The sequence below is a fragment of the Lemur catta genome, chromosome 23 (assembly GCF_020740605.2).
Source record: "Lemur catta isolate mLemCat1 chromosome 23, mLemCat1.pri, whole genome shotgun sequence".
NCBI lineage: Eukaryota > Metazoa > Chordata > Mammalia > Primates > Lemuridae > Lemur > Lemur catta.
The window spans coordinates 14,777,600-14,793,750 of NC_059150.1; the positions used below are offsets into that span (position 1 = coordinate 14,777,600).

At 34.2% G+C, this 16,151-nt stretch overlaps 1 protein-coding gene across 2 annotated transcripts in view; it reads left to right on the forward strand.

Moving 5' to 3' along the window:
* The window catches only part of SPATA17 (spermatogenesis associated 17), a 171,374-nt gene that overhangs the window by 116,447 nt on the left and 38,776 nt on the right, over positions 1 to 16,151 (forward strand). Inside the window, exons 10-11 of one of the 2 annotated variants that reach the window (XM_045536428.1) lie at positions 4,343 to 4,425; positions 7,861 to 8,107. In XM_045536428.1, coding sequence (XP_045392384.1) covers positions 4,343 to 4,423 — 81 coding nt within the window. In that variant the 3' untranslated portion in view covers positions 4,424 to 4,425; positions 7,861 to 8,107. Of the gene's footprint in view, positions 1 to 4,342; positions 4,426 to 7,860; positions 8,108 to 16,151 lie in introns of those variants that run through there. The other variant, XM_045536429.1, reaches the window with a different exon arrangement.

Consider the following 16,151-nt stretch of genomic DNA (forward strand, 5'->3'; position numbering starts at 1 on the left):
AATACAAAAGGACTATGAGAAAGGTATAATTAAGCACCGTAGGCATTCGGTACAGGGAAATTTAATTTCCATCTGAAGAGAGGATTTCCTGGAGGAAGTAGCATTTTTATTTGAGACTTAATGTTTGGGTAGGATTTGCACCTACTAAGAGCTTAATAAATATTTGCTGAATATAATTAATACTGTTCAGATTTGGTGGTTTGACATTTTTCTTTCCACTTCTGTTAATGGTAAATATTCTTTTCTTCATTGCAGTGTGTCAGCAGTAATCAGTTTCACTTATTCTTGTCTCAGTTTTCCAGAGAGGAATTAACAAAAACATTTCTATAGAGAAAATGCACCATTCAATGACAGTTATTGATATATCCTATAATTACAAAAAAAAACCTTCCTGTGAGAATTCCATTATATTAATGATGCATGTATATTAATTATTAAGAATTATAAATGTTGAGTAATAAAACTTCAAGTTCGTATGTTCCCAGATGTTATTTTGGGGCTAGTAGATTAGCAATTTTTCAAAAACATAAGCAGTAATTAGAAATCTTTCATAATTTCTTTTAGAAATGGCATTTGATTTTCTTTCATTAAAAAAAACTTATAAGAAAAAAACTGTGTCAGAACCATTGACACTTTTATAACTTAACAAAAATTAAGCATAATTAAATTGAAATATTTGTTGCATAAATTAAACTGCAATTAATATGTTTTTGTGGCTGCTTGAAGGATAAGATTAAAATGGTGTTGTTAGCAGACTCCCTGCTGTGAGACTAATTTCTTGATTTTTATAACACACATTATCATACATTCTCACAGTAAAAGAGTAAACCAACAAGTAGAAAACACTGTTTGATGAAAATGGTATACAGAAGGAGATAAATTGTCTTTTATGAAGGCATGGCAATATTGCTTTTTAAGATCTGATGACTAGCTGATTCCAAGAGTAAGATTTGCACTTTTAAAGCCTTTAAAATAAGTAGAAAATTGCCCTTCATTTTAGTTAGTGATGCCTTTTAAATTAGCCAGCTTATTGTTTCAGGGGTGTTTGCCTTTTCAGGAGGTAATTAGAAATGATGGAAGAAGAGCTCAATATGAGAACTAAATAGATGAAAGGAATAAGAGAAAGACAGATTAAGAGGAAGGAAGAGGGAATATACAGTACATAAAAACAGAAAGAGAATCAATAGAAACCCAAATATATAAATTTAAAATTTATATACACCCACATTGAAATAAAAGTAGGAATATGTATACCAAAGTCAAATATAAATGATCTTTGAATAAGTAACTATTTAGGATTATTCATCCACAATTATTTCTAAGAAAAAAGTGTATTTGAGAGTTTCTTAGTTTGAAAATAGTTAGCAATTATTAAGTACTTGCTATATGGTGGATACTGTTTTAAATGATTTAGACGGAAGAACTCATATATTATTACCTTCATATTATTTCACCTCTGTTTTCAAATGAAGAAATAAGCATGGCAGAGGTTAAAAAGTTGTCCAAGATCACAGAGCTCTTGAGGATAAACCTGGGTTTTGATCTCAGGTGGCTTGGCTCCGAAGCAGGACTGCCTCTGAGTAGAAGTCATAAGAAAGTTTTCAAATGACCCTTGTATTCATCAGAGGTACTCCAGGTATAATGTAATATGCAAATGAACTTGGTTTCCTTTTTACGTTCAGATTGATAATGCATCATCAATTCAATTATCAGCTAAAATTTGTTTCTTCAGGAACACTTACAAAGGCTTTAATTGAAAGAATACATGATAAATCCTAAATCTTTGGGCTTTAGAAGAACATAAATAACAGAATACTTGAGGATGTTTTCATGACGGCTCAGAGTGAACAGAAAGAAGGGAATAACTCCTACAACTCTAACAGTTGCCTGTATGTTCTTATATCAAAACTGTAGAGATGCTCATGTCATCGGAGTTGTGATGAGAGCAAAGTTTGATCTTGCAGGAACAGTGCCAGGCGATCTGTGAAATCTGCCTGTAAATTCTCATTTGAAGAGTCTGGAAAATCCCAAGTGCTAGCCAGACTTAATTGAAGTCTCATTCAGGAAATATCTTTGATTAAAATGTATTTAATACTCAGCCAAAACTTCTTGCCACCTTCCTGTTTTCTTTTTTTTTTAACTCTTAGAGAAAATCTTTGCAGTATTTTAAAGCTGAGTATATAAAAGATATTTTAAGCTGAACAATATGTTCATAACCTTTGATTTTCATCATGTCCCTCTAATCACAGGTTTGTCGCTTATGGTCTATCAGTACTGTCCTGCTTACTAACATTGAAGCTGGCTGTTTAAGCACTCAGTTGTGAGTATCTGCTGAGAAGCCTTAAATAACTAGATAAACAGTGCAGCTGCCAACCTAAAGTAATCTTACACTTAGGGGGTGAGTGGCCCAGGAAATGTGCTCTTTGTCATTTTGACTTGGGTTTGAAAATGGATCTGGGCTGCATTCCAGATCAAAGAGCCGTTCACTTCCAAAGACTCCTAAATTGTCCCAAGGAGCTCATTTTGGCAGTGGATTATTTGTGTTTGGCTGGGCATCCTAATAGCAGAAGCTGTCTGCTCTGGCAGGCAAGGGCTATGGCAGCATTTAGAATTACCATCCCCAGTGTTTTTTCTTGATGAGGTTATTTTTCAGAAAAGCAATCCCCCACACCCTATTTAAAAAGCGACACTGCGCAAGTTTGGTGCAGGTGGTTTTCCTGAGCTCATAAATAGTTTCCCATGGCAGGATGACCTGTTTTATTGTATCAGAGGCAAATTTTAAACAAATGATAATCAATATCAGATTTCTTCCCAAACCAAAGTTGTCCTAATGGCATATTCACTTCTTTCTGTACCAGAGGTATGTGACAGTTATTGGTTGACTAGGGCTAAGTGAGAATGTGGGATTTTATAGCAAAAAATAAAGAGTGATATAGAGTTTCTAGAAGAGCTTATTTTAGAGAACATAGAGAGTAGGCACTTAAAGAGTCAATACTTGTTTATCTGCACAATTATAAATGACTATTGTCTGACACTAGACAAGACTAAGTTTTGGTTACCATAGGTTGGAAGCTAGCATAGTGTCTGACACACTGTAGATGGCAAAATGTTACTGGAATGCACAGATGAAGGTCTAAGACAGAATTAAGTGTTGATTTATTATATGAAATGAGTCCAAAATTAAGTATGCAAGAAAATCTATTATATTTATAATTATTAATATCTCATTTGCATGTATATTTAGCATTACATTATAGTATCAGTTTTGCACATATATAATTTAACAAAAATGACTAGACATATATTGAAGGTGCTTCTTCAAAATAGATTTACTGGTAGAGTATATCATCAAACTCCTGTTTCACCATATTATTGCCTCATAGTCTCCTATAGGTGTCCATGAAATTTACTTACTTTGATTTTTCAAAGAATACAGTAGGTATAATATGAATAGACTTCTACCATTGAAGGCATGGAAAAGGAAAATACTAGTGCTAAGTGCCAGATGTTATGTCTTGTATAATCCTCACAATAACCCTGTGAGGTAGATATCCCCATTTTAAAGATTACAAAACAGAATGAGTTAGGAAGTGTTTCTTCTATTTTCTAGAACGTATTATAGAGAATTGATATCATTTCTTCCTTGGATGGTAGAATTCACCAGTGAAACTATGTTGGCATGTTTAGCAGGTTATTTATTGTTGATTTAATTTTTTAAAATATAAGTCAGGCTCAGTGGCACATGCCTATAGTCCTAGCTTCTCAGAAGGCTGAGGCGGGTGGGTCACTTGAGCCCAGAAATTCTAGGCCAGCCTGGACAACATAGTGAGAACCTGTCTCTAAATATATATATATACCTATTTAGATTGTCTATATCTCCTTGTGTCAGTTTTGGTAATTTGTGTTGTCCAAGAAATTGGTCCATTTCAACTGAACTATCAAATTTGTGGTCATACAGGTCCTCATAATATTCCTTTATTATATTTTTAACATTCATGGGATCAAAAGTGATGGTCCATCTTTCATTTCAGATATTAGTAATAATTTGTTTCTTTTCTCTTTTGTCTTAGTTAGCCTGGTTATGGGTTTATCAATTTTGTTAATGTTTTCAAGAACCAGCTTTTGATTTTGCAGATTTTCTCTACTATTTTTTTATTTTCAGTTTCATTGATTTCTGCTCTGATTTTATTTCTTTGCTTCTGCATACTTTGGAATTAATTTGATCTCTTTTTTCTAGTTTCCTAAACTGAAAGCTTAGATTATTAATTTTAGATCTTTAGTCTTTTCTACTGTATGCATTCAGTGCAATCTCTGTGGTAATCTTTGATATTTTTCCTCTTAGGATTTCCAAACTGTATTACCGTCATTTGATCTCTTCTGCAAGTATGGAAAATTATATTCAAAAGCTGGACAAATTGTATAAAGGTATGCATTTTTGCTAAGAAGTACTTCAAAAGTATATTAAATAACATGAAAAATCAAATGAGATTGACATAACTATCAAGCATTTTTAAAACCAAGCTATAGTAATATTTATACATAATAAGACTCCATAAATTTCTTTCATTCTAATGTAACGGCTTTTAACATTTAAAAATAATGGATTTTGCTTTTCAAATCTCTTCTCCAAATGATCCAAAAATACATTAATAAATAGAAGTGACAAAAATCTGAAGGACTCTTTATCTTTAATTAATACAATAAATAAATAGTATTACACGATACAGTGAAAAGATACTGATGATGTCCAAAAGCTAAAATACTTCTCAGTATTCTATTGATACAGTATCATTTAAAATACTGTATTCAATAATGTTCATTGTTTGAAGTATGAGATGTCTTAAAAGACAGCAAAGAAATAAAGTCTAGGATCTCTGATTATCAAATTTTGCATGATAGATGAGAAAAAGAAGATAACCACATAAGATTCAAGATAACAAAAAAAAAGTTCTCAATGAATGGTATATTTATTTGTTAAGGTGTTTTAGAATAAAGAAGTTGTTATAGTGAAAGTGAGACTCATAGAAGGTATTCTGGCATTTTCAGCCAAATTTAGAGGAGGTGTTGGGTGAAGACAGCAAAGATCATTACAGTTGAAGGAAAGACGCAGGTGTGAGAAATCATGCTAGTTAGAATTCCCCGGGTATCCTCCCACATCAAGAACCAAGGGGAACCAGCATTGAACCTTTGGAAAAAGCTCAGAACAGATTCAAGGACCTTAAGTTCCTTAGATTTAGTGTTAATGTCTCCTCTACCAACTTAACTCCGAGTGCTTCAACTTGGAAGTTAATATGGTAAATGCAGATACTAATATCTATCTTTTAACTACTTCAAAGGAGTGCATAAGGGGAAATATGAAATATTCTCAGCTAATAGAAAAATTTATATCTCCTTCAAAGTTTTATAAAGTGTTAATATCATTATCCATTGGAGCATTTACCTGGTATTTGAGAGCCAGTAATAAAGTAGTCTAAGTAAAATGTTTCGTATGTATGTGTGACTTAAGTTTTTAGTTTAAAGATATATCAATCCTATTTATAACAGTGAAAAATTGAAACAACTTGAATACTCATTAATATATGATAAGTTAAATAAATGATAAAATACATGTAATGAAATATTATGCAGGCAAAAAATTGTTCACATAAATCTTTACCTATTAATTTGAAAAAATGCCTATAATAGATTCCTAAGAAAAGAAGGTTGGATTCAAATCTCCTTGTGTAGCCTAATTTCATTTAATAAGTGTGTAGATATATATATGTATTAATATATGCAAGTGTACATATACATAAATGTGTATGTGTATAAAAACATACTGGCATATACTGGTATATTAAATATGTATGTGTATACATTTGTATATTGCAAGATTGTTGGTGGTTATCTCTGGGTGGTGAGATTATGAGTACTTTTTGGGGGGATACTTCTTTTTATTTCTATTTTTTGTTGTTTTTATGTAATCAGGCAAAAAGCAAAGTGTTAAAATACTGCAATAGGGACTATTTACTCCACCAATTACAAAAACATCTTGACTTTATTCTACTTAATCACAATAATTTAGAGACAATTATATTTTTTTCTGAAGACAAAATAATTACTTGCTAAATTATTATATACAGAAAGATAAGGATGAGTAGCAAATGTTTCACATTATTTTTAATTTAAAATTATGTGCAATGCAAAGACACAAATATGTGATAGAATGTTTTAAAAGTGTTTGCTAATTCTTCTCTGGGGTTTTTAACTATTTTGTGAATTGACGATATTATCAAAATGTCATCTCTTCCTTTTAGATAGGAAATGACAGTCTGGTGTTTAATTTTGGTAAGTGAAGTTTAGCAGCCGTAGATGAGGCTCTCCTATTAAGATTTAATTTCACCAAATACAACAAAGTGCTTCTGCTCTTTGTAAAAAAGGCCAGGATGGGGACACTTACACCAAACTGTTGAATAAAGATGCTCTAGTAATTTTTAGAGCTGTCTATTTGATTGCTTCATCTTCAAGGTACTTCATCACTTCACTACAATTCACCTGACATTGCCTCTTACACCCAATACTGCATTTTCCCATCAGTTCGATTAGAAATAGTGATGCCTTTATCAGATTAATCTTTCTTTCCTTTAGTATGTCTGAGTTTAGGATAAACAGAGCCTATACCTCCTACCTGTTATTAATGCACTAAGATTTCAGCCACTGAAATTGCTCAGAGAAAATTAGATTTTAAACACACACGCCTTTTAAAATCTACTCTCTGATTAGGATAATATGACTCTTTTTAATTTCTTCAATTTGTCTTGTTATAACTGGTCACTTTTTGTAACCTTCAATAGCTTCCCAAAAGCAGTTTGGTCTAAATCGGGATATGCCGTGTCCTGGAAGAGTGCTTTGACGTCCTTTTAGCTCCCTTGATCTTTCTAGGCAGAAGAGTCTCTTTAAAGATTATTGTGGAGAAAAATTAGCAAGATAAGGTGAAATCATTGGTTGTAATCTTATGAACTGGATAATTTATCTAAATCAGTCTGGCATCATGTGAGTTTTCTTGCATTATTTGCTTCTCAATTTTCTCCAGTTCTTCTTTGCAATAGGCTTTGGTCCAGGCTTCTTCCTGCTAAAAAGTGATTCAGTTTTGAGACCAGATGAGATGAGTTTTAATTAAATTATTTGTTAGGCATGAAAAACACTCCTATCTCCTTTTCCATAAGAATTTGGCATATGAATGACTCAAATATCAGAGAAAAAAATGAAAAATAAGTATGGTTAGCACCTAGACTGGGAAAGGAGTAAAATGTCATTGTCTTTTTTCCAAAGGGAATAAGATCTTAGCAACTATATAAGGAAAAAGTTATATAAGGTGAGAGTAATAATTAAACATGTAAGCTATGTATGTGCCTGTTAGTAGTTAAAATGTTAATTCAGTAAGAAAAATTATTAAACTTGTCATTCAGTTTTGTGTGAATTTATAACCCTTTTAAGTTTAGTCATAGTGAATTGGCAAAGAAAAAATAATAAAAGTTATCTTCAGTATCTTTCACTTGGTTAACTTGTCCTTTGACTAAAGATGTTATAACCACCCCACCTGCCTATGTGAAGGTGTTTTGCTGTGTGTTTCCATAACAGAGGCATTTACTGGATGCTCCGTGTGTCTGGTGACACACATGATCAAGATTGTTAATCAGGATCTGCAGCGGTGCAGACAGAAGTCAGAGAACAGGGCAAAGCCAGCCGGGCTATACATGAGTGAGGTCAGGGCTGTGGCGTCCCAAACATTCACTGAGCTACAGCTAAGAGAGGAGGATTGAAATAGAGAATTTGAGAACTCATGTTATTGAGATTCTTTTTGTTTCTTTCATTTTACAGTTTTAGTTTTAGAAAATAAAAGAAGATGAAATGTAAAAATGAAGTTAAGGTGTGAAGGAAATGTGAAATAGAAGACCCCCACTGCCTGGAGTTCTGGATTCTACTCTCACAGCTGAGGAGAAACCTTAATATGAGTCTCTTAGCCTCTGTGGTTTTTCTCTCTCTTTATGTCAGAAGAAGAAACTGAAACTATCTCCATTAAGAACGATACAGTTTTATAAGGAAATATAAATGAGAATCCTATAGGAAATACGCTTAAACCATACTTCCTATGATTTAATAAACTATAATATTTTGTAGCCCTAGTCATGAATTAATTAGTGTGTGTGTGTGTGTGTGTATGCATGTGTGTGTGTGTGTATGTATTTTAAATCTTCTAAATATATCCTTTGGAACAAATGCTTCAACCTGAGTCTTTACTTCTGGGAATGTCCGTCACAACCACCACCGATGGTGACCAAAAGAGCCATAAATGGTTCCACTGAAATGCCCATATTCTGACCCCATCACCCTGGTCACAAATGATGAGGCCAGAGTTGGGTACCCCATAAGGACAGCTAGCATGTAAGTAGAGTGACAAATGGTTTGAAGTACAGATAGTGTGAAGTAGTTTGGCATAAAAGCTCTGCCCTGAGCGAAATAACGACTCATTAGAGCAATTATGCAATTACAACCCCCTCAGGCCATTGGACTTGAGCCCCATAGACACAACTGACATAGACTAGTGGGTGTGGGAGCAGAGACACAGGGGCTCTCAGGTAGGGAAGATATTAGCGGGTCTCTGCTGCAAAGACAGCAAAGAGATAATTTGGTTGCTAGGACTGTGTTAGATCCTCCATGACTCTGAACTACAGTTAGTTTCCAAGAAGCTGGGCTTTTGTGAGATTCCTGTTTTATTTTTTTTTCTTTTAACTTTTATTACAGTCTATTTTTATAATTGTTTTATTTTATGATTATTTTTGTTAATCTCATGCTATGCCTCATTTATAAATTAAATTTTGTAATAAGTATGTATGCATAGAAAAGAAAAACAGAGTATATATATATTAGGTTTGGTACTATTCACATTTTCAGGAATCCATTAGGGGTCTTGGATAAGGTTCCTGTTTTTTATAAGAGGCCTGCATTTTCCTGGAATCCTTGGAAGTTAACTCAAGAATTGAGATTTCTAAACCCATCCCATGTGTATTCTTATAATAAAACTTCCTGCTAGAGGTAGCCTTAGGGAGTCTTTGTTTCTTGCATCTGAAGAGAATAACACAAATCTTATTACATATGATTTTGGAGTTGGATCCAGTGATAACACACAGGGACAGGGAATGTGATTTATTGATCATAAAAGCTTTAATCTAAAATTGCTGGCCAGCAAAATCCAGACTTTGGGAAATGTTATAGGCCAAGTGACCTGTTTCTTCAACAAATAATTTGCAAAGCTGAAAAAGAAAAAAAAGGAACCTATTAAAAGTACATATCAAACAATCACTGGATATATTGTTTGGCTCCTGATTGGAATAAACAAACTGTAAAAGAAAATCTTTTGAGACAGTTGGAAGTTCAAACACTGATTGGATATTGGGTGGTATAAAAAAATGATTGTCATTTTTAGGTGTGATAAGGTATTGTTTTATTTTTAAAAGTCACTATCTCTTAGAAATACATGTTGAAATATTTACATATGTAATGATGTGATGTCCTTTAATTTAGGATTCAGCGAAGTGTGTGGCAGTACGGATCCTCCTCCACTTACATTGGAGTTATGTCCCAATAAATCCATCATAAATTGAAAATATCATAAGTTGAAAGTATTGTAAGTTGAAAATATATTTAATACACCTAACCAACCAAACATCATAGCTTAGCCTAGCCTACCGTAAATGTGCTCAGAACACTTACATTACCCTACAGTTGGATAAAATCATCTAACACAAAGCCTGTTTTATAATAGAGTGTTAAATATCTCACGTAATTTAATGAATACTACACTGAAAGTGCAAAACAGGGTTATATGGGTATGCAACATACAGTTTCTACTGAATATGTATCGCTTTCACACCAACATAAAGCAAAAAATATCCTAAATCAAACCGTTGTAAATCTGTGTGTATGAAGGCAAATTAACCAAGAGTTGATTATTGTTAAAGCTGGTGATTGACTATATGAGGATTTATTATATGATTTTGTCTACTTTTGTAAGGTTTTAATTATCTCTAAACACATGATAAAAGAAATACTTGGCCATCTTCATTGATTGTGAAGCCATTTCCTCCGATAGGTTTGTGTAAATGGCAACACTGGCCCCTAACTGAACCCAGGTATGAATGGCCCTCATCAACTTGGTAGACACTGTCCTTCCAGCCACCACTCGGTCTCCCACCTTCTGTGTCCTAAAAGTTCTGCCCAGCATGCATTCTTACAAATTCCCCACTAATTCATTCTTCTCATCCCAGCATGAATTTTTTTTTTTTGTAAACAAAACTGATGATACCATTTTCCTTCACACTGCACTTAGGATAGTTACAAAACGTAAACAGTTTTGTAAACTCCTGTGTCATGTGGCCCTTGCCTTCCTCTCCAACATCATCTTCACTAATTTCTCCTTCACTCTGTATGATATAATCTGGACTTCTTTCGCTTTCTCAATGTCCTCTCCCATTTATGTTTAGGTGTGTATATTTTCCATGAATGAAATTAAATTCTAGTTAGCTCCCGTCTCTTACTTATTTATAACCACAACTCATCGCATCTTTTGTGCTGCATTTTCAACTACTTTTCTGTTACTTACCACTAATGAAAGACTCTAAATGAGAGTAATGGCATTGATTCGGACTGACATGGGAATGTGTCCTAAAAAGAGCAAAAGGGTGCACGATGCCAAACGTGTTTGTTACTCTCATTTTATAATTTCACAACTTTTTCCTGTAAGAATGGAGTGAAATCCAACTTGATCTGAGGGTTGTACTTTGCTTTTTCCTTTTGGGTCTCAACTGTCTCCAGCAGGCTCCCTCGCAGAGTAGGGAAGTGCTAAGTACTCTTACATTTCTCAACACTTCAAATCATTTAGAGGGAGCCGCCTTGCTGCTTGCACTAGTCACTTATTAGTACGCTGAGTTTAGTTTATAGTTCTCAGCTTTATATTCATGATCATGGGATGCAATGAGCCAATACATTAGCACACTGTGACTTTAAGCAGTCCTTGCCACAACGTGACATATCTGTGCATTAAAACATCCTTATGTTAAGAAATGATGAAACTGCACCTACTGGTCAGAATACATTACTGAAACAAGTAAAGGGAAAACAGAGTGTGTTTAATGTTAAGTTGAAAAGTTAATTTGCTGCCTTTTAGGGGGGATTGTAAGACCATACAAATTGCAAGTGAAGCCCAACCTCCTATTATGAAATCAAATAATGATTATTTACTAGGCTTGAATTGTTCTGTAGTTAACCTATTTTCCAACTTGAAATTAGTCTGTGCTGTTTAATGTATTTTCAAGGCATTTATATTTCATTCCAAACTACTTGACAGAAATTAGTTTTCATACATCTGTCAATGTGGAAATAATCCATGTGAATGAAAGAAACATGAAAACTGACTTAAGGAAAAAAAATAGTTTTTTTTTTCCAGAATAGTATGCAAGAGCAAGGACTAGTTCTTTATTCATACTTACTGTTGTAAACTATTAACATCACTCATTGAGCAGGGTAAGAGAACACATAGTAAGATCATTTTGTGATTTTTTTAGAGCCTAAGTAATTTATTCATTCACTTCTCAACGAGGATTGAATACAGAATCTTTCATTTTTGAACATTACTGTATTGAAAGTAATATGAGCAGAACTTTTTTTAGTAAATAGAAAGTGAAATCATTAGAATCTGAAGAATAATTAAAGGTGAAAAAAAGTGGCTGTCCATCTCTCACTCTTGATTAAATTAAAAAGCTTCTGTATAGTGAAATAAATAATCAAGAGGACAGATAGACAACCTACAGAATGGGAGAAAATGTTTGCATGCTATACATCCAATAAAGGGCTAATAACCAGAACTCAAGCAAATCAGCAAGAAAAACATCAAATAACCCCATTAAAAAGTGGACAAAAAACACGAACAGAAGCTTTTCAAAAGAAGATTGACTAATGGCCAAGAAACATATGAAAAAATGCTCAGCCTCTCTAATCATCAGGAAAATGTAAATCAAAACCATAACAAGATATCACCTAACTGCAGTGAGAATGACTTTTATCAAAAAGTCCCAAAACAACAGATGCTGGCATGGATCCAGAGAGAAAGGAACACTTAAACACTGTTGGTGGGAGTGCAAACTAGTGCAACCTCTATGGAAAATAGTATGGAGATTCTTCAAAGAACTAAAAGTTGACCTACCATTGATTCAGCAATTCCACCACTGGGTATTTACTCAAAGGAAAAAAATGCCTTTTTATCAAAAAGACACTTGCACCACAATGTTTATTGTAACACAATTCACAATTGCAAAGATGTGGAATCAATCCAAGTGCCCATCAGTTCATGAGTGGATTAATAAAATGTGGTGTATGTACCGTGGAGTACTACTCAGCCATAAAAAATTAATTAGTACCTTTTGCAACAATCTGGATGGACCTGGAGGCCATCCTCCTAAGTGAAGTATCGCAAGAGTGGAAAGACAAATGTACCAGATGTACTCGCTATTAAAGTAGAACTAACTGATCAGCACTCATGTGCACAGATGGAAGTAAAACCTGACAGAAATTATGCAGCCGCAGCTGCCCACACCCATATTTTCCTGTCATCGCTATTTCCCTCTCCCCACTAACTGCATTCCTGCCTTAAATGTCCTCTTGCTATGACACGACACAAGCCACAAAAGCCACCACTACTTGTTTAGAATAAAAATGGGAGCAGGGCAGCTGGAAGATCTATTTCTATTGCCCCATCTCTAAACTCATTTTTTTCTCATAGAAATGCTATCATGTGTGATATCTTGTTTCTAAATTTTATTCCTTTTCTAGAGAAAGTAAGATATGAGTTGAACAGGTTTTGTGGACTCTCCTGGACACCTAAACCATGATGTATAATATAACAGTGTTTTATTTGAACTGTTATTTTATACAAAAAAGAAAATTTGGTACATTCCTATCTTTTGTCATGGAACTTCTTGTACCACGATATATAAAACTTCAATTTAATATACATACAAAATGGTATGCTCTCATGAAGTTAAAACCATAGATAATTAAATTTTCATTTTCGCTTTTGCAACTCAAGCTTTACAAACACAACTAATGAATAAGAGTATCTTACACTCCAAAATCCCGGATCTTATATTTTGATAATATGCTACTGCAGAAATAGGAAGATAAAAAACAAGGCTTAGCAGAGAGAAAGCAAATCTAAAGGGTAAATCAGAAAGTGAATAACAACAACCTATTCTCAAGAATTTGGTCTACCATATTTTGATGATCTACAATTAATTTTAGGCATTCAGAACGCATTTGGACAGCCTTATCCATCCGACCCTTATACCCAATACTTACATTGAAAATCAGTACTATTCAATAAACATTGGTTGCATGGTGTGGTTTATAATTATTTTAATTAATATTTCCAGAACTATGTGAAGTTAGGATTTATTATCCCCATATTCAGATGAGGAAATTAAGGCAGGATAAGTAACATAACCAATGCCACACAATAAACAGCAAAATTGGGATTGGACCTGGTCTAGTGTGAGCTTTCGGCTCAGGCAGGCACTTAGTTGTTGCATTAGAGTTTTGCTCCTGGTCCTGGTTGTCAACAGTCCTCCAAAGACCACGCTGTCTCCTTGGCATGAAAGGGCATTTTGGAAACCAGGAATATACCAATTTCCTCCTTCTTTTTAGTGAATATTTCCATCTTTGGCTGGGATCAGGGTGGTTTTCTTGTTCTTTTTAAGGTCCAGCAATATCAACCCATTTCCTTATAGCATTTTTATGAAGGAAGAAAGTGATATTTTTGTTATTGTTATAGTGAATTACCTCATTCTTATAAGGCAGAGTAAAAGAGAACAAAAAAAGAGAGTATGAATTTTATTTTGGGATTAAGAAAATAGTTATTTCAAATAGCATGTAATTGTGTATAAGTAAATGTGTGTGTGTTCGTGTGTGCACACATAACATAAATGTAGAGCATAGTTAAAACACTCGAAATATCTCAGCAAATACTACACACAGAAATTCTATTAATATGTTCACACATCTTCACTACCATGCTCTCCAAAGCCACTGGCTTATTATACCAAAATAGTCTCCCCTTTAAGGAAAAATAAGTAGACATAAAGAGAGCAACTCAGCATCAAGATGAGAAAAAAGTGAGAATAACATATTGGGAACAGAAGCTGCCGTCTAACTAGTGCTTCCCCACCTTCATTACCATCCTTCCAAATAAATCTCCCTGCTCCTCTTCAGCTGGCAAATAAAAAAATCAACCCACAAGATATATGTGTGTGCTTCTCCTGATGAACGCCACCATCCATCTCCGGCACGTCCCACGTGCCAGTTTGAAGATGGGCTACGGGGAGAATTAAAGACTCCAGAAAGCCCACAGCATAATCAAGAAGGCTTTTTTCTTCTGACTACACAGCTTTCATCTCTGTCTTGTGAGATTTTTCTCTCCATCTCCTTCACTCTTGTGGCAACGATGCTGATCGCCGATGGGACAATAACGGATCATGTACCTAACCTTCCAGGGCAACCAACTGGTTTCAAATCTATGGCACAAATACTTTTGACAAGTTGCATTTTGGCAAGGACTGTTCGTTCAAGTGTATCCACATTTGTACATTAGAATCCTGAATTTTGAGATTTTAAAACATGTTCAATTTCAAGTGTATTTTTTAAAAATTTTAGTAAAAGATATATCTTAAAATATATGGCAGGATGCAGACATTGCCTCCTATTGGGACGGGATTTCAGTGGAAGTGCTAAATATATTACTTTATCTGAAATAGTTGGGTATTTTTTGTATGTTTATTATAAGACAAGTGACCCTACTATAGAAAGTAATGTTTCTTATTGTTGGCGGTTTGATAGCATTCGGTAAGATCTCTAAGAAATCATTTATTCTAGCTCCTTGCTCCTGCTGCAATCCTGTTTAAAATATCCATCACTCCTGTTTGAGCACTTGTAAGTCTTGGGAGTTACGCTACCTCTCAAGGGAATATGTTCCATTTAGAGCTTTTCTAATTATTTAAAAGTTCTTGCAGTTGCAGATGTGGTGTTTAGGAAAGAATTCTAAATAAAAAAGAAAAAAATAATAAGAAAAATAATAGTAAAAGTTCTTTGCTTTATGGAGTTTGTGATTTCACTTACTGGTACTAATTTGGTGCTTTAGAATAAGCTGATTCCTTTTTTATGTGGCTGTCTTTCGAGTGTTTGGAAAAGATACCCAAGATTTCTTTTCTCTGTGTTAAACATCTTTAGGTTCCAGAGCTTTGTCCTCTGGTTGTTTTTACCACTACCTTTCCATGGCAGACATTGCTAATCAATCACAGTCCTCGTTTCTACTGACTTGAACTCAGAATCCTCCTCCACATGGCTTTCCAGCCAGCCATTATTCCATTTGCCTTGGAATATAAGTTGAAACCTCTTTTCCATCCTTGGTATTCTGGTTTCCATATAATAAAGTTTGATGAAGATGGAGATAGGGAATGGATCAAAGCTCTTTAATAATTTGAATGTGCTCTAGTTTGGGTACTGGTCCAAGGTTGACGTCAGTGTTTCCTCCACTCCAAATTAAACTAAGTAATTATGTGGGATGTCAACCATGTCCTTGACAATGCAGCTTCCATTAAAGAGGACTGTTTCCGAGCTGATCACTGGGACCAAAATACCCGTATTTGGCAAGATCCTCAATGCTAGATTAAGAGAACAAGGCAGTAAAAGTGAATGAGTGTTTTCTGGAAAAATTATATCAGAATTTGGGTTTGGTTTACTTTAAGAAATGATCAGTTAGCTTTTATTCATTTTTATTCAAGTCCATATATTTCATGGCTTGTGTCAAACACCTAGAATCTAGAATATTCTTATTTGACAGTAATGTATGCTTTAAGTTCATGGCAGGTTCCCTTTGGGAGTGCCATTTCCTTATCAAATGCCTATAGAAGATTTTTAGAAAAAAAAATATTGTTTAGGAGTTTAACCTCCTTTTACACTCTTCATCATCTTCTGCCAAGAGAACTGGGGAATGTTCTGTCTTTGTTGCATGAGATCATGCACGTCTACTGCCAAACTTCAGAGAGGCCACCCAGAGTACGTAT